Source organism: Rhinichthys klamathensis, unplaced genomic scaffold, assembly GCF_029890125.1.
Source record: "Rhinichthys klamathensis goyatoka isolate OS25496 unplaced genomic scaffold, OSU_Roscu_1.1 h1tg000386l_1, whole genome shotgun sequence".
NCBI classification, from domain to species: Eukaryota; Metazoa; Chordata; class Actinopteri; order Cypriniformes; family Leuciscidae; genus Rhinichthys; species Rhinichthys klamathensis.
In genome coordinates, this window is record NW_026606890.1 from 1,069,467 (window position 1) to 1,089,728 (window position 20,262).

The window sequence follows — 20,262 nt, forward strand, 5'->3', positions numbered from 1 at the left end:
GTCATGACGTTCATCTTGTTCTCCTGTAGGGAGCTGTAACATGATGTGTCAAAGGCAGCGCATGGAGCAGCAGATGAAGTCGTACATTAAAGCCCTGAAAAAATCCATTAACCAGGAGCGTTTCCTCATCCGTGTGGCCGGGTTGGAGTACGAGGTCGCGCAGAAGCTCCCGCAGGCTGCACTGAGGCAGGAGAACTGCGGACCGGGCCGAGAGAAAGACAGCGGCCGCTGTGGTAAGAACGGAAGAGTGAGTGGGGCCTGTTATTCACGAACCCCTTGAATAATGCAAGGGCTTCCTATTGCCCAGACAGTAGAGCATGGCGCCTGCTACGCCAAAGTCATGGGTTTGATTCCCAGGGAATTAAATGTAAATGTATAGCTTGAATGCAGAGTTGCATTGGATAAAAGCACTGCCGCCTGCCAAATGTATAAATGTAAATGTAAGGGTGCTATATCATAAAACATCCCAGCAAGCAATTTTGCATTTTAAAGACGTCTAATAGCCGTCCAAACACAGCCCAGACATAAAAAACAAGGCTATTAGACGCCTTTTAAACGCAAAATTGCTTGCTGGGATACTATCAACAGATAAGAATGAGCAAGAGCATCTACTAGAGATAGAAACTCAAGATGGTTTGAGACTTGCATGGATATTAGAGGTGTAACGATACCTTCATGTCACGATTCGATACATATCACGATAGGATGTTATTGCGATACTCCAACACATATAATAAAAAGTTCCCAAAAAATTTAGTTGTTGATTAAAATGCTACATTTGGTATTACATTGTGGGAGTAAATTAATAAGCTTGGACTTAGTGCTGGTAACCCAATGCACAGGACAATAGAGACACCAGAATAACTGACTAAAGCAAAGTTTAGCTTATTAGTAAATATTTGCTAGACGAATTTGAGCATTTTACATTAATCGCTTGAAACTGCAGGGTTTGTTTTATTATTATTATTATTGAACAAAGATCCCAGGGGATACGTGTATCACAAAAAAAAAGACATGATAAGAAACTCAAGGTAGAGCAAGGCAATAAAGTACATTTTCAAACAAGATACAGTAAACAGAGACAGTGCACAAAAAAGTAATTCATAAAACATTTAAAGCAATAGAAATTAAACATACAATACATGAATTTGAAACTACAGGGTCTTCAGAGTTAAATTTCAGTCAATTTCAGCGTCCTCACTGCTGCCCCCTGCTGGCTGCTCTCTCTCAGTCAGATGTTTGCCTGGGTCATACTACCATGGTGAGCAGGAGCGCTGCGTCCACTGCCCACCTGGAACCTTTCAGGAGCGTGAGGGTCAGCTGGCCTGTGACCTTTGCCCTGGAGGAGACCGCCATGGTCCACCAGGGGCCCGCAACATCACGTCATGTGCAGGTGACCAGCCTTAATCCATGTGCCTTCTACTTGCTAATGGATGCAAATGTGTTAAACTAAAAGTAGGTGTCGATTCATTTTATTTGTTTATTTGTTGTCTTTGGGTACATTTGAAAATGTTCTCCTTTCTTTTATTTACACGTGGAATGCTGTCCATACATAAATTGTATCATATGATTAATCCACTATTATAAAACCTGAAGTACTTTTCTTGAAGTAACTTTGTTCCGTTTCTCTTTCTCTTTTTTTACAACAAAAATGAACCATCACTGAACTTACTTAAGCTGGACTATGATGCTATTTATGACGCTAATAAACTTTGTTGCATTATTTTCCTGTTATCACTGTAAAGCTGCTTTGAAACAATCTGTATTGTAAAAAGCGCTATATAAATAAAGGTGACTTGACTTGAGGCAAGGACCTTTTTATTAATAATAGATACAGAATATATTTTAATGGTGATATGTGTGTGTATATTGAGAATGATATCAATCAATGGTATCTGTAATTGTATGATACAATCTGTTCATGTGGAGAAAATCAAAAAGTAAAAAAGTAATTTTTGTCCTTTATAGGTCAATGTCCACCAGGGTATTTCTCCAGCGATGGGTTCAAGCCCTGTCAGTCGTGTCCCCTGGGAACGTACCAGCCCGACCCAGGACGAACTCTCTGTTTCCCCTGTGGAGGCGGGCTCGGTACCAAAAGAGAGGGTGCCAGCTCCTTCAATGACTGTGAGGTCAAAGGTCAGGCGTCTTGACACATTCACATCAAGCTAAACAGAGTGCATAAAAACTACTGTAATATATTCATGAGGTTTGGAGCAAAACATGGCGCACAATTTTTAGTTGAGACGTAGGCAATGTTTTTTTTATAAACACTTTTTGTTATACTGGTTAAAACCTTCTTTTATGGAGGCCCAGTAGTGCACAACACAATGAAATTTTACAAAGTAAATATAAGTTGACAACACCACGGAATCAAGTCACTACACAATGTAATCAAGCCACAACACAACGGAATCAAGTCTCAACACGACAGAATCAAGTCACAACACGACGGAATCAAGTCACAACACAATTGACACAAGTCTCAACACGACGGAATCACAACACGACGGAATCAAGTCACAACACGACGGAATCAATTCACAACACAATTGACACAAGTCTCAACACGATGGAATCAAGTCACAACACGACGGAATCAAGTCACAACACACTTGACACAAGTCTCAACACGATGGAATCAAGTCTCAACACGACGGAATCAAGTCACAACACAATTGACACAAGTCTCAACACGATGGAATCAAGTCTCAACACGATGGAATCAAGTCACAACTCGACGGAATCAAGTCTCAACACGATGGAATCAAGTCACAACACGACGGAATCAAGTCACAACACAATTGACACAAGTCTCAACACGACGGAATCACAACACGACGCAATCAAGTCACAACACGACGGAATCAAGTCACAACACAATTGACACAAGTCACAACACGACGGAATCAAGTCACAACACGATGGAATCAAGTCTCAACACGACGGAATCAAGTCACAACACGACGGAATCACAACACGACGGAATCAAGTCACAACACGACGTAATCAAGTCACAACACAATTGACACAAGTCTCAACACGATGGAATCAAGTCACAACACGACAGAATCAAGTCACAACACGATGGAATCAAGTCACAACACAACGGAATCAAGTCACAACACAATTGACAAGTCTCAACACGATGGAATCAAGTCACAACACAATTGACACAAGTCTCAACACGATGGAATCAAGTCACAACACAATTGACACGTCACAACACGACGGAATCAAGTCACAACACGACGGAATCAAGTCACAACACGACGGAATCAAGTCACAACACAATTGACACAAGTCACAACACGACGGAATCAAGTCACAACACGATGGAATCAAGTCTCAACACGACGGAATCAAGTCACAACACGACGGAATCACAACACGACGGAATCAAGTCACAACACGACGTAATCAAGTCACAACACAATTGACACAAGTCTCAACACGATGGAATCAAGTCACAACACGACAGAATCAAGTCACAACACGATGGAATCAAGTCACAACACAACGGAATCAAGTCACAACACAATTGACAAGTCTCAACACGATGGAATCAAGTCACAACACAATTGACACAAGTCTCAACACGATGGAATCAAGTCACAACACAATTGACACGTCACAACACGACGGAATCAAGTCACAACACGACGGAATCAAGTCACAACACGAAGGAATCAAGTCACAACACGACGGAATCAAGTCACAACACAATTGACACAAGTCACAACACGACGGAATCAAGTCACAACACGATGGAATCAAGTCTCAACACGACGGAATCAAGTCACAACACGACGGAATCACAACACGACGGAATCAAGTCACAACACGACGTAATCAAGTCACAACACAATTGACACAAGTCTCAACACGATGGAATCAAGTCACAACACGACAGAATCAAGTCACAACACGATGGAATCAAGTCACAACACAACGGAATCAAGTCACAACACAATTGACAAGTCTCAACACGATGGAATCAAGTCACAACACAATTGACACAAGTCTCAACACGATGGAATCAAGTCACAACACAATTGACACGTCACAACACGACGGAATCAAGTCACAACACGACGGAATCAAGTCACAACACGAAGGAATCAAGTCACAACACGACGGAATCAAGTCACAACACGACGGAATCAAGTCACAACACGACGGAATCAAGTCACAACACGAAGGAATCAAGTCACAACACGACGGAATCAAGTCACAACACGACGCAATCAAGTCAGAACACAATTGAAACAAGTCACAACTCGACGCAAACAAGTCGCGACTCGACGGAAACAAGCCACAACACAACGGAATCAAGTCACAACAGAACGGAAACAAGTCACAACAGAACGGAAACAAGTCACAACACAACGGAATCAAGTCACAACACGACGGAATCGAGCCAAAACACGACAGAAATAAGCCACAACACGACAGAATTAAGCTACAACACCACGGAATCAAGTCACAACACGATGGAAACAAGCCACAACACGATGGAATCAAGCCACAACACGACAGAATTAAGCTACAACACCACGGAATCAAGTCACAACACGATGGAATCAAGCCACAACACGACAGAATCAAGCCACAGCACGACAGAAATAAGCCACAACACGACAGAAATAAGCCACAACACGACAGAAATAAGCCACAACACGACAGAATTAAGCTCAAACACGACAGAAATAAGCCACATCACGACAGAATTAAGCTACAACACGACAGAAATAAGCTACAACACGACAGAATTAAGTCACAACACAATTGACACAAGTCTCAACACGATGGAATCAAGTCACAACACGACGGAATCAAGTCACAACACAATTGACACAAGTCTCAACACGATGGAATCAGGTCTCAACACGACGGAATCAAGTCACAACACAATTGACACAAGTCTCAACACGATGGAATCAATGGAATCGTGTTGTGACACGTCAAGTCACAACCCGACAGAATCAAGTCACAACACAAAGGAATCAAGCCACAACACGACAGAATCAAGTCACAACACAATGGAATCAAGTCACAACACGAAGGAATCAAGTCTCAACACGACAGAATCAAGTCACAACAAAATGGAATCAAGTCACAACACAATGGAATCAAGTCACAACACGACAGAATCAAGTCACAACACAAAGGAATCAAGCCACAACACGACAGAATCAAGTCACAACAATGGAATCAAGTCACAACACGAAGGAATCAAGTCACAACACGAAGGAATCAAGCCACAACACGACAGAATCAAGTCACAACACGACGGAAACAAGTCACAACACGACAGAATCAAGTCACAACACAAAGGAATCAAGCCACAACACGACAGAATCAAGTCACAACACGAAGGAATCAAGTCACAACACAAAGGAATCAAGCCACAACACGACAGAATCAAGTCACAACACAAAGGAATCAAGCCACAACACGACAGAATCAAGTCACAACACAAAGGAATCAAGCCACAACACGACAGAATCAAGTCACAACACGAAGGAATCAAGTCACAACACAAAGGAATCAAGCCACAACACAAAGGAATCAAGTCACAACACAAAGGAATCAAGCCACAACACGACGGAATCAAGTCACAACACAATGGAATCAAGTCACAACACGAAGGAATCAAGTCACAACACGATGGAATCAAGCCACAACACGGCAGAAATAAGCCACAACACGACAGAATCAAGTCACAACACAATGGAATCAAGTCACAACACGAAGGAATCAAGTCACAACACGATGGAATCAAGCCACAACACGACAGAAATAAGCCACAACACAACAGAATCAAGTCACAACACAATGGAATCAAGTCACAACACAAAGGAATCAAGCCACAACACGACAGAATCAAGTCACAACACAATGGAATCAAGTCACAACACAAAGAAATTAAGTCTCAACATGACAGAATCAAGTCACAACACAATGGAATCAAGTCACAACACGAAGGAATCAAGTCAGAACACAATTGAAACAAGTCACAACTCGACGCAAACAAGTCGCGACTCGACGGAAACAAGCCACAACACAACGGAATCAAGTCACAACAGAACGGAAACAAGTCACAACAGAACGGAAACAAGTCACAACACAACGGAATCAAGTCACAACACGACGGAATCGAGCCAAAACACGACAGAAATAAGCCACAACACGACAGAATTAAGCTACAACACCACGGAATCAAGTCACAACACGATATAAACAAGCCACAACACGATGGAATCAAGCCACAACACGACAGAATTAAGCTACAACACCACGGAATCAAGTCACAACACGATGGAATCAAGCCACAACACGACAGAATCAAGCCACAGCACGACAGAAATAAGCCACAACACGACAGAAATAAGCCACAACACGACAGAAATAAGCCACAACACGACAGAATTAAGCTCAAACACGACAGAAATAAGCCACATCACGACAGAATTAAGCTACAACACGACAGAAATAAGCTACAACACGACAGAATTAAGTCACAACACAATTGACACAAGTCTCAACACGATGGAATCAAGTCACAACACGACGGAATCAAGTCACAACACAATTGACAAGTCTCAACACGATGGAATCAGGTCTCAACACGACGGAATCAAGTCACAACACAATTGACACAAGTCTCAACACGATGGAATCAATGGAATCGTGTTGTGACACGTCACAACACGACGGAATCAAGTCACAACCCGACAGAATCAAGTCACAACACAAAGGAATCAAGCCACAACACGACAGAATCAAGTCACAACACAATGGAATCAAGTCACAACACGAAGGAATCAAGTCTCAACACGACAGAATCAAGTCACAACAAAATGGAATCAAGTCACAACACAATGGAATCAAGTCACAACACGACAGAATCAAGTCACAACACAAAGGAATCAAGCCACAACACGACAGAATCAAGTCACAACAATGGAATCAAGTCACAACACGAAGGAATCAAGTCACAACACGAAGGAATCAAGCCACAACACGACAGAATCAAGTCACAACACGACGGAAACAAGTCACAACACGACAGAATCAAGTCACAACACAAAGGAATCAAGCCACAACACGACAGAATCAAGTCACAACACGAAGGAATCAAGTCACAACACAAAGGAATCAAGCCACAACACGACAGAATCAAGTCACAACACAAAGGAATCAAGCCACAACACGACAGAATCAAGTCACAACACAAAGGAATCAAGCCACAACACGACAGAATCAAGTCACAACACGAAGGAATCAAGTCACAACACAAAGGAATCAAGCCACAACACAAAGGAATCAAGTCACAACACAAAAGAATCAAGCCACAACACGACGGAATCAAGTCACAACACAATGGAATCAAGTCACAACACGAAGGAATCAAGTCACAACACGATGGAATCAAGCCACAACACGGCAGAAATAAGCCACAACACGACAGAATCAAGTCACAACACAATGGAATCAAGTCACAACACGAAGGAATCAAGTCACAACACGATGGAATCAAGCCACAACACGACAGAAATAAGCCACAACACAACAGAATCAAGTCACAACACAATGGAATCAAGTCACAACACAAAGGAATCAAGCCACAACACGACAGAATCAAGTCACAACACAATGGAATCAAGTCACAACACAAAGAAATCAAGTCTCAACATGACAGAATCAAGTCACAACACAATGGAATCAAGTCACAACACGAAGGAATCAAGTCAGAACACAATTGAAACAAGTCACAACTCGACGCAAACAAGTCGCGACTCGACGGAAACAAGCCACAACACAACGGAATCAAGTCACAACAGAACGGAAACAAGTCACAACAGAACGGAAACAAGTCACAACACAACGGAATCAAGTCACAACACGACGGAATCGAGCCAAAACACGACAGAAATAAGCCACAACACGACAGAATTAAGCTACAACACCACGGAATCAAGTCACAACACGATAGAAACAAGCCACAACACGATGGAATCAAGCCACAACACGACAGAATTAAGCTACAACACCACGGAATCAAGTCACAACACGATGGAATCAAGCCACAACACGACAGAATCAAGCCACAGCACGACAGAAATAAGCCACAACACGACAGAAATAAGCCACAACACGACAGAAATAAGCCACAACACGACAGAATTAAGCTCAAACAGGACAGAAATAAGCCACATCACGACAGAATTAAGCTACAACACGACAGAAATAAGCTACAACACGACAGAATTAAGTCACAACACAATTGACACAAGTCTCAACACGATGGAATCAAGTCACAACACGACGGAATCAAGTCACAACACAATTGACACAAGTCTCAACACGATGGAATCAGGTCTCAACACGACGGAATCAAGTCACAACACAATTGACACAAGTCTCAACACGATGGAATCAATGGAATCGTGTTGTGACACGTCACAACACGACGGAATCAAGTCACAACACAAAGGAATCAAGCCACAACACGACAGAATCAAGTCACAACACAATGGAATCAAGTCACAACACGAAGGAATCAAGTCTCAACACGACAGAATCAAGTCACAACAAAATGGAATCAAGTCACAACACAATGGAATCAAGTCACAACACGACAGAATCAAGTCACAACACAAAGGAATCAAGCCACAACACGACAGAATCAAGTCACAACAATGGAATCAAGTCACAACACGAAGGAATCAAGTCACAACACGAAGGAATCAAGCCACAACACGACAGAATCAAGTCACAACACGACGGAAACAAGTCACAACACGACAGAATCAAGTCACAACACAAAGGAATCAAGCCACAACACGACAGAATCAAGTCACAACACGAAGGAATCAAGTCACAACACAAAGGAATCAAGCCACAACACGACAGAATCAAGTCACAACACAAAGGAATCAAGCCACAACACAACAGAATCAAGTCACAACACAAAGGAATCAAGCCACAACACGACAGAATCAAGTCACAACACGAAGGAATCAAGTCACAACACAAAGGAATCAAGCCACAACACAAAGGAATCAAGTCACAACACAAAGGAATCAAGCCACAACACGACGGAATCAAGTCACAACACAATGGAATCAAGTCACAACACGAAGGAATCAAGTCACAACACGATGGAATCAAGCCACAACACGGCAGAAATAAGCCACAACACGACAGAATCAAGTCACAACACAATGGAATCAAGTCACAACACGAAGGAATCAAGTCACAACACGATGGAATCAAGCCACAACACGACAGAAATAAGCCACAACACAACAGAATCAAGTCACAACACAATGGAATCAAGTCACAACACAAAGGAATCAAGCCACAACACGACAGAATCAAGTCACAACACAATGGAATCAAGTCACAACACAAAGAAATCAAGTCTCAACATGACAGAATCAAGTCACAACACAATGGAATCAAGTCACAACACGAAGGAATCAAGTCACAACACAACAGAATCAAGTCACAACACAAAGGAATCAAGCCACAACACGACAGAATCAAGTCACAACACAATGGAATCAAGCCACAACACAAAGGAATCAAGTCACAACACGAAGGAATCAAGTCACAACACGAAGGAATCAAGCCACAACACGACAGAATCAAGTCACAACACAAAGGAATCAAGTCACAACACAAAGGAATCAAGTCACAACACAATGGAATCAAGTCACAACACAAAGGAATCAAGTCTCAACACGACAGAATCAAGTCACAACACAATGGAATCAAGTCACAACACGAAGGAATCAAGTCACAACACAATGGAATCAAGTCACAACACAAAGGAATCAAGTCACAACACGAAGGAATCAAGTCACAACACGAAGGAATCAAGCCACAACACGACAGAATCAAGTCACAACACGACGGAAACAAGTCACAACACGACAGAATCAAGCCACAACACGACAGAATCAAGTCACAACACAATGGAATCAAGTCACAACACAAAGGAATCAAGTCACAACACGAAGGAATCAAGTCACAACACGAAGGAATCAAGCCACAACACGACAGAATCAAGTCACAACACGACGGAAACAAGTCACAACACGACAGAATCAAGTCACAACACGACGGAAACAAGCCACAACACGACAGAATCAAGTCACAACACGAAGGAATCAAGTCACAACACAAAGGAATCAAGTCACAACACGACAGAATCAAGTCACAACACAAAGGAATCAAGCCACAACACGACAGAATCAAGTCACAACACAATGGAATCAAGTCACAACACGAAGGAATCAAGTCACAACACAAAGGAATCAAGTCACAACACGAAGGAATCAAGCCACAACACGACAGAATTACGCTACAACACGACAGAATTAAGCCACAACACAAAGGAATCAAGCCACAACACGACAGAATCAAGTCACAACACAATGGAATCAAGTCACAACACAACGGAATCAAGTCACAACACAATTTAAACAAGTCACAACACAATGGAATGAAATCTCCTTGATTCCATGTTGTGTTTGTAGTGCATATCACATCAGATGCACACATTTGCTGGTGAACACATACCTATTTATTGTTCCCTATTGCCAACATACACATCCCCTTTCCTTTCTCTCTTGCTCCCCCTAATGGTCACTATCCTACAGTGTTGTTAACTTAGTTTTGTTTCATTGTGTTGTGCATTGCTAGGCCACCGTACTCTTCACATCTGATAGCAATCAATAATAGAAGTCGTCTAAAGATTTTAAAAAAATACATTTATCTTCTGTAGAAGTCTTGCTAGCTTGATATTGCTAGCCTCCGAAGTTGCCTACCCTAGCTATTTTTTTTCAATATGTATAGATTTATTTATTTTTTTCAGTTTTGGATCAAGCTAAATTGAAAATGAGAAATGTTGCCTTGGGAAATGACTGAAATAAGTTAAAATTTTTTGGTAATTTATTTTTTATTTTTTTTACTAGTTTTTGTTGTTGTTGTTGTTATCAACTATAACACAACATTAATTTTGTGTATGTTTGTGTGTAGATTTGTAAGAGAAAATAGTTTAGGTATTACGTTTCATACACACCAGCAATAAATGTTTGACTCACAAAACCATATAAAACATGCAGAAGTGTTTTCCTCAAGTGTAATAGAGTTCAGATATTGATCAGACCATAAAAACTGGACAAATTAAGTCTTACATTTACTAAAATTAGACTCTTGTAGTCCATGTGTGTGTGAGGGGAAGCTTCATGCTAAACCAGCCCATGTGACATCTGTGTTGTGTGTGTGTAGTGTTGTGTTCTCCAGGTCATTATTATAACACCTCAGTCCACCGTTGCATCCGCTGTCCTCATGGAACCTACCAGGCTGAGTTCAGACAGAATTACTGCATCTCCTGCCCTGGAAACACCACCACTGACTTTGACGGGGCCATCAGCGTCTCTCAATGCAAGAGTGAGTCCGTTCATCCTAAAGCACAAGTGTGGACTTCTTATGAGTCCCTGGAAGTAAAAAATCTGGAAGTAAAACCAACATCAGACCAACAAATGGCATTTTGAGTGAAATTATGTGTTTTGTCATTGGGATCCTCATTTAAATGTTTTATTTTGATGGTCCCTTTAACACAGTCTGTTGACTATAAGTAACATTGCACCTACATGTCTACTAACTCTCATTAGAGTGTTAGTTGAGTATTAATAGACTGGTTGGGTTAGGGTTAGATTAAGTTGACATGTAGTTGCAAAGTTACTTATAGTCAGTAGAGTGTCTGTTGGAGGAGCATCACAATAAAGTGTTAGCAGATATTAAGCAGACAATCTACTAATACTCTGATGAGAGTTAGTTGACATATAGTTGCAAAGTTACTTATAGTCAACAGCACGTTCAAAAGGGACCATCAAAATAAAGTGTTATCTTTTTTTCCCCTGACTGAAAGCCGACACTCTTAACTGACAAGATTAGTATGTTAAATTAAATTTAAATTAGAATGGACCCATCTGTGAGCCATTCAAAATACCAACAAATGTTTTTTTCCCCATAAGAACGGGTTTATTTTTACAGGCATAACTGCAGCATTAGTTAATTCAGTTAGAGAATTGAGTAAATTCGGTTATATAATATGGTTTACTGAACTTTGTATATGCATCACTAAAAAGTGAAGTGTCAACTGAATTGGTCTGCAGTACGTGGCCATATATTTACTTGTTAAATGGGCTATAGGTAAGAATTTTCATGTGTTAATCGCTTTTTGTATTGTCAATGTGTGAACAGCTTGTAACGAAATTTTAAAAAAGAGATTTGCTTGCTGCAGTTCACTTAACAGCCACCGGTGTCGCTAATAACAAGGGTTTCTGAATTTTACATATAGTCCTTTTAAATTACTATAATTATTTTTAACTAATAGGATTAATTGGTTAAAATTCTTACTATCGGTTAACAAATTTACTAGTTAATTATATGCTTCTTCAGTTTCTCAAAGTGCTATAAAGGACACGTATATATTTGGGCACTTGGACTGATGCTGTGTTGTGTTTATGTGATGTGAAGATTCCCTACAGGGTCAGTGTCTATCATATGGTTCTGTGGAAATTCATCTTCAAGTCACAGAAGAAATGTTTTAAACTCATCATACTCTTGAAATAAACATTGAAATATCAGGGAATATAACATTCCAAGGATTTAAGGAATAAAAAGTAGGGATGCACGATATATCAGCCACCGATATATGTACATTTTTTATCGTTATCAGCTTGATAAGAAAATTTGGCCGATATATTGAAGCCGATAAATAATGGATTGTTTCCTTCAGCTGAGACGCTTCAGATGCGATAGATTCGCCATGATGGTTTTGAATTGCTTGAAATATGATTGGAATCATTTCAAAAAAAAGAAAATACAGTAAAGTACAACATGTGCAGCACAAGTCTGTGATATAGGCGAAAAAAATATATAAGAACATCATAATTGTGTGCTTGGGACATGGATTTTAATGGTGAGACTTTTAGTTTTGTAATCAGGCTCTCAAAAATTATATAAAAATTTGGATTTAGATTTATCGGCCAATATATCGGTTATTGGATTTCTAATATAAAGAATTATCGGTATCGGTGGTATCAGCCAAAATGTTCATATCGGTGCATCTCTTAAAAGAAAGTTACCAGGTCTATTAAAGTCATGTAAATGTTCTTAATGAGAAATTTACCGTAACGTGATCTTTTTGTTTATTTGTTGATGTGTTCAGATCGGGAATGTGGGGGTGAAATAGGCGAGTTCATCGGATACATAGAGTCCCCTAACTATCCTGGAAACTACCCAGCCAATGTAGAGTGTGTCTGGACCATCAACCCTCCACACAAACGCAAGATTTTGATCGTGGTCCCAGAGATCTTCCTCCCATCTGAGGATGAGTGCGGAGACGTCCTAGTCATGAGGAAGAACTGTACGTTTTTGTGCTTTTCCAGGTTTAGCCTTTATAAAGTTTATTAGTGCCTGCACACCTTTTCTGTGGCGTTGGTAACGGAAGTATTTTTTCCATTCATTTTTCCCATAGAGATTTTAAAAGTGTTTGTAAAACCATTATAAGCAAAGATCCAAACCAACCAAATCCAACCAAAAACCCAAAATTAGCCTGCTAACTTTTATTTGAAGCAAAAAAGTATTTGAAAACTGAGCAAAAAGACAAAAGTACAAGACTGTGAACTTAACAGCTTTAATGAAGGAAAGAACTACAATCCCATGAAGCATTGCGAATGATACAAACATTAAAAAAATTTGAGAACGTATCAAGACTGACTTGATTATGTCATTCGTGGTGCTTCATTGGAGTGGGTAGAGCTAAAAACTTTTGGCGAGATTTGCTTGCCACAAATTTCTGATTGGTGGAATTTTCTTAACTGCATCATGGGTAATGTAGTTGTTCCCCAGGAATTTCACTGTTAAAATAAATAAGTTGAAATAATGCAAACTGATGGCTTTAACAAGAGCATATTAGCCTGAATGCCAGCCGAACTTAGCCCCACCCAGATCATTTGAGGATGAGAAGTTCGGTCTGGACTTGATCCATTGAGAAGCAGTATGCTAGAACCAAAACTGTTCGGACCAATCAAATTGTCAGGACGGGCTTTATACGATGATGGACAGATGATCAACAGTAACGTAATCATCCACGTCACCAAAGAGCGCTTTTGGGTTGAATTCGTTTACAACAAAGATGGCTGCCGCTGGAGAATTGAGATGTGTAGATTCAGCCATCGCATCTGTTATAGAAGATGTAGACAGTGCATTCATTTAAAAGAGGAACAGAGATCAAGGCATTTGTCGATCGGAAAGATGTTTTTGCCGTCCTTCCTACGGGATACAACATACGTCACTTACTCCTTTGCTCTGATTAGTTGTAGGTCGATCCAATTGAGTGCAGAGGCATTTTCTTTCCTGGTTCGGTTGTATTCTGACTAGAATCTGAGTATGACGACATCAGGCTAAGAGCATATATCATCGATTAACAACCTCAGAGCTCAGAGTTGATCTGTCTTTAAAAGTTTATGCGTTATCGTTAAAAATCAATTCCCCTATGGAGTTTTTACTTACTGAACTCAACTGTTGCACTCTATATCAAGTGTCATAAACTATTTTACTCTTGAAGTGTGTTACTGAAAGTAATGAAACGGTCTTATCATGCATGAAGGATCTAATCTTTGTATAAAAGGCATTTGAAATATTGACTTATCGGGACTAATCTCTCCATGTTAGTGGTGATGGTTTCTTAAGCTTTGATTTAAACACTAATAAATGTTCTTCTCAGGGTCAGCGACCTCCATCACCACCTATGAGACATGTCAGACATACGAGAGGCCGATCGCGTTCACGGCCCGATCTCGCCGCCTCTGGATCAACTTCAAATCCAACGATGTAAACAGCGCTCGCGGCTTCCAGATTCCCTACGTCACTTATGACGGTACGCTGGATTTTAGGTGGATTTCTGTCTATTCTTGACATTCATTGTCACTAAAATGCGCATGATTTTATTTTTCTTTAGAAGACTACGAGCAGCTGGTTGAAGACATTGTAAGAGATGGAAGACTTTATGCCTCTGAAAACCATCAAGAAATACTCAAGGTTAGTTTTGTGACTAGTGAAGTCTGATTTGGCAGTAACAGTAATGAACGTGTGTTTACTCTTTATTCAAAACCCTTAAAGGGATAGTTCACCCAAAAATGAAAATTCAGTCAGTAATTACTCTCCCTCATGTTGTTCAACCCCGTAAGACTTTCGTTCATCTTCGGAACACAAATTAAGATATTTTTGGTTAAATCTGAGAGCTGGATCACTCCTCCATAGGCTTCTTCAGGGATCGAAACTGGCCGGCCCAAACGTTATGAAAGACATCGTTAAAATAGTCCGAGTGAATACAGTGGCTCAACCTTAAGTTTATCAAGCGACGAGAATACTTTTTGTGCGCAACAAACAAACAAAAATAACGACTTTATTCAACTATTCATTTCCTTCTGTGGGCCTCGAGTGAGTTCACGTAGTGATATTGCGCAAAGCTTCTAGGTTGCACGTCACACGTAGGCTCACTATTGGCCGACGCTGGTCATGTGTGTGATGCGTGACGTACAACCTAGAAGTTTTGCATAGTTTCTCTACGTGAAATCTCACGGCCCACACAGAAGGAAATGAATAGTTGAATAAAGTCGTTATTTTTGTTTGTTTTTTTGCGCACAAAAAGTATTCTCGTCGCTTGATAAACTTAAGGTTGAGCCACTGTAGTCACTCGGACTATTTTAACGATGTCTTTCATAACTTTTCTGGGCCGGCCAGTTTCGATCCCTGAAGAAGCCTATGGAGGAGTGAGACAGCTCTCAGATTTAACCAAAAATATCTTAATTTGTGTCCCGAAGATGAACGAAAGTCTTACGGGGTTGAACAACATGAGGGAGAGTAATTACTGACAGAATTTTCATTTTGGGGTGAACTAACACATTAAGTATAGTAGTGTTAAGGGTTGCTGCAAGTAGTGTTCATTTTGTTAACGAAATCTATGACGACCCTTTTTCCATGACTGAGACAATGACGAGACGACACCAACGTCATTAAACGATAACTGTGACTATATCAACATGCAATATCACTTTACCAAAAACTCTTTACAGACTAAAAATATTACAGACTAAAGCCTCTATGAGCTTTCATGCTTGCAGTTGTCAGATTTCAAGAGTTTAAATCCTCCAATCAGAGCTTTTCTCCTAAAAGGATACATTTTCTGTGTTTCTTCACGAGCCGCTTTCGGTGTTTGCTGCGATTAAATCTGAGATCGGACCTTCTCAGTGATGAATTGTAATAAATCTAAACATGAATCTCACTATATTAGAAAAACATCAATGTAATTTGGAATTATTGTAATTACTATTAGGAATTTCACTGTTTTCATTTTTGAGAGAAGTTTCTTGTTTTATGATGTTGTTTTCATAATGTAGAGAATGTATTCATTTATGTGGAAAAAATAGCCTATAATAAATCAGACAACCTAGATGAGGTAAAATAAATGCGTATTGATTTGTGCTTATAGGTGAAAGTGCATCAATTCTGATGAAATGTAAAAATACATTTCTCAATTGACAACAATTATTGTGATTTATAATTTTAAGCAAAATAATCATGATTATCAGTTTAACCATTATGCAAATGTGACGACGTTTCGACTAAAACTAGACTAAATTGCTCAGACATTTACTCGACTAAAACTTGACTAAACAAAAACAGGACAAGGTTGACTAAAGATGATAAAAAAAGAAAAAAAAAGGGCATTTTGCAGCGGAAAACTAAATTCTCGTCCGAAATTTTAGCCAATAAAAAAATAAATACGACCTCACGTTGTGTCAATCACGTCTACACACTGCCTCCGAAACTTCTGTCCGTGGTAAAAAAATTCGGATCGGGTTCAATTTTCTGCATTTTTCGCATCGGTAGCAAGCATTTTGAGAGGTGTTTTGACAATTCAGAGCCACCGTACAAGCGAACGCCAAAATCCAGAACTGTTCAGGATCGATTGGTTCACGGAAATTGGTGTTCTTCTTTTTAATATGTGGCTCCAGTATCGCTAGCAAAGCACTAAACCGAGCCACTGACATCCTGAAGTAAACTTAATCCCGCAGCGAACTCTCCTTCCACTCTACGCAATCTCAGGATTGTTGGATAGACCCAATTTTTTCTCATTCTTTTTCTCTTTTTAAGAAGAGAGGACAATAAAATCATCCTCACTGCTTGAAGACTCCATTTTGTATTGCTTTGCAAATTTTTTTGCAACGTATTAATTAACACGCATGGGACTCAGTGTGCAAGGTTTCTGTGCGTGACGAATTTTTAGGATGACGAATACAAAAAAAACGAAATTTTCGTATTCGTCATTCGGTGGCTCTGAATTGTCGAAACACCTCTCAAAATGCTTGCAACGGATGCGAAAAACGCAGATTTTTTTATGACGGACAAAAGTTTCGGAAGCAGTGTGCGCGTGATCGACAACGTGAGGTCGTATTTATTTTTTAACGTGCGAAAATTTCGGACGAGAATTTCAGGTTCTTGATTTTATGTCACAATTGTGTTCAAGGAATGTTAAGATTGTTTAAACTGCTTATTTCTATGCACTGACCGTACACGATGAAAGCATTTCGATTTGTAAATTATGCCAGTCTCATTCGATTTTTCTCCTTTCTGTTTCCATCAGGATAAAAAACTGATTAAAACTCTGTTCGACGTGCTGGCTCACCCAAACAATTACTACAAGTACTCGCCCCGGGACTCCACGGAGATGCTCCCGCGTTCATTCATACGTCTCATCCACAGCAAAGTCTCCGCTTTCCTGCGCCCGTACAAATAATCCAAGAGCTCCGTCCACATCCACACACCTCCAGTCACCTGGCCTCGAGTCAACGGGATCCTACACACATTTAAAGGAAATACACACGCGCACACATATTCAACAGCACACACACAACCACACTATGCAGATTTCAGATGTTTCACTTCACTTTGCCCTTTTCTTTTTCTTGTCCGTCACCTCCGAGGAGAAAAAAGCTTCTGTGTAGTCTACATGTAACGCAGTCGTATCGAGTTTCCTTTCTCTACGTCACCATTCGGTCGTATGAACGCTTGCACGCTCAGTCCTGAGGCGTCCCGTGGAGGAAGACGATGGTTTGGGTGGTCCCACTCCTCCCGTTAAGAGCGACTTGTGAGTTTTAAACACACGCCTGGTTTTCATAGACATGATTCGAGTTAAAGAGCGTGTTGTACAGACAAAAGAAAGTTGTCGCATGTCAAAGAAAAGAAAATGTACTTGTTGAACTGGAGCTTTAAAAAAAAAAGAAAAAAAAAAGGCGTTCCAGCCGTTTTAAACTCTACTAGTTCTCAGAATAAATGTACAATCTTTTGTATATCTGTACTTTTAGTGTGCTCTTGGTAAGATCTAATTCATATCAAGCCTTTCACAATGTTAAAACATTATATTTGAGCTCCTAGAGCATACATGTAATCTCTAAAGGTCATGCTGTTAAAACAGTAGTTTCGTTAAGGTCTGCCAGTTCAGATTGTATTATTGTCAACTGCATATTCGTCTATTTCCTAATAATCGAGTTAATTTAACAAATTGTGCGTTATTGGAAAGGCTCGGGTGATGAGAAGGTTGGTTGGGGTTTTAAGAACGGTGAACTGTTAACACTCAGTTCTGTGAGTTTTGCTGCTTCTTCAGAAACGTCACTTTAAGCCTTCGGTTTTGCCTGTTGCAATTTAAGAAATGTCCTACAGAGAAGAGCAGTCGAGCGGCCGGACTCTTTCACGGGTTGGAAGAAATGATTTCATAGTGCAGACATGAATCGCTGATAAACGTAAAGCACAGGGTTGACGTGGATGGACTTTTCGGTCATGAGCAAGATGAAACGACAGTGTTTTGAGTTTGTTTTGCACATTATAGAAGGACCCAAAGAGAAGCAGCGTTCAGGTTACAAGTGTTGGGTTTCACCGGACCGCGGTTAGATTTGCTTGCAAGTGCCTGAAGTGCAAAAGCGTCAGGATAAGCCTGTGGATGTCGACATTTATGAGTGTTTCCTGTATTAATTATGAATTAGTATTCCTCATGAATGTGTTCATAGGTAGAGCCCTTCACATAAAGTGAAAAGAACCAAACTTCGAGAAGGTCAAACCATACCCAGTTTTTATATGTAAACAGAAAAGGACTGGTCAAAATGGTAGTTTACTGTTGTTGTTTTTTTTGTTGTATATTGTAAATATGAAATAAACGTAGACTAATTGGAGTCTGAGAGATAAGTCCAAACACAAGTTGTTCTCCCAAACTTGCATTTAGAAACTTTCCTTCCAAATGCGGACACAAAAGAGGGGTGTGTTCAGACATCGAGCATCAAGGCCAGAAACGCTCTACGCAAGTACGCAAACGCTCGTCCGAAGTACACAAACACGCATTCCTGCGATGGTGACAAGCCTCGGGACTCGAGGAGACGACAGTTACATTCATTTGTTTGTTCTAAACCAGGAAGCTAGCTATGCATGTCGACTTTAAACAAATAAGGGCCAACTGCCCAACTAAACCAAACACTGATCACAAAATGGTGACTCAAATTTGAGTTTTCTTCTTCAGTGATTCTGCCTGTTATCATCAGGTGTCTTTAATAATGCTCAATCAATAACTTAAATAGCACATTAACTTTAACACTCTTCAGTCTTAATTTAACACTAAAATTTTAACTCGCTAAACAAGACCTCAGTAGCTGAAACTCACCGTAAAAGGACACATACAGTACTTGCACATTTACATACTTGCGTAGAATGTTTTGGGACTATTTCTGTGCTGGGAAAAATAAAAAAAGACAAAGTTGTGGTGTTGACTGAAAGGCTGGCCTCCACATGTGGTCGAACGTGTAAACCTCTTTTAAAGTTAATCTGTATTCAAACACACAAGAATGTCCCAGACCATTTTTTTTTTTTTTTTTTCAAGTGCAGAAAAGTCTAACCCTCAAGACTAGATCCTAAAATCCAGATTTGAAACGAACTGAATGTGTGTGGGTTATTTGATGAAGCATTTATTGACATTTTAGGTATTATGTACATTTTGTCATCTATTACAATGGTCACTAATATAATTGTTTAAATGTATAAATATGATAGAATAGAGAAAACAAAAACAAAAAAACAACTTGGGTTAACCCAAGAAGAAGTGAACTGTCAATATTGCCCCGCTTGCAGAAA

General features: G+C 40.1%; 1 protein-coding gene across 2 annotated transcripts in view; it reads left to right on the top strand.

Annotated features, from left to right (window-relative positions):
• scube3 (signal peptide, CUB domain, EGF-like 3) overlaps positions 1–18,139 on the top strand; it is a 168,496-nt gene extending 150,357 nt beyond the window's left edge. For both annotated transcript variants that reach the window (XM_056233995.1, XM_056233996.1), the window contains 8 exons: positions 30–233; positions 1,232–1,393; positions 1,969–2,136; positions 11,302–11,463; positions 13,250–13,447; positions 14,810–14,962; positions 15,044–15,123; positions 17,732–18,139. In XM_056233995.1, the coding sequence (XP_056089970.1) occupies positions 30–233; positions 1,232–1,393; positions 1,969–2,136; positions 11,302–11,463; positions 13,250–13,447; positions 14,810–14,962; positions 15,044–15,123; positions 17,732–17,884 (1,280 nt within the window). In that variant the 3' untranslated portion in view covers positions 17,885–18,139. The remainder of the gene's footprint in view (positions 1–29; positions 234–1,231; positions 1,394–1,968; positions 2,137–11,301; positions 11,464–13,249; positions 13,448–14,809; positions 14,963–15,043; positions 15,124–17,731) is intronic.
• Positions 18,140–20,262: the final 2,123 nt, after the last annotated feature.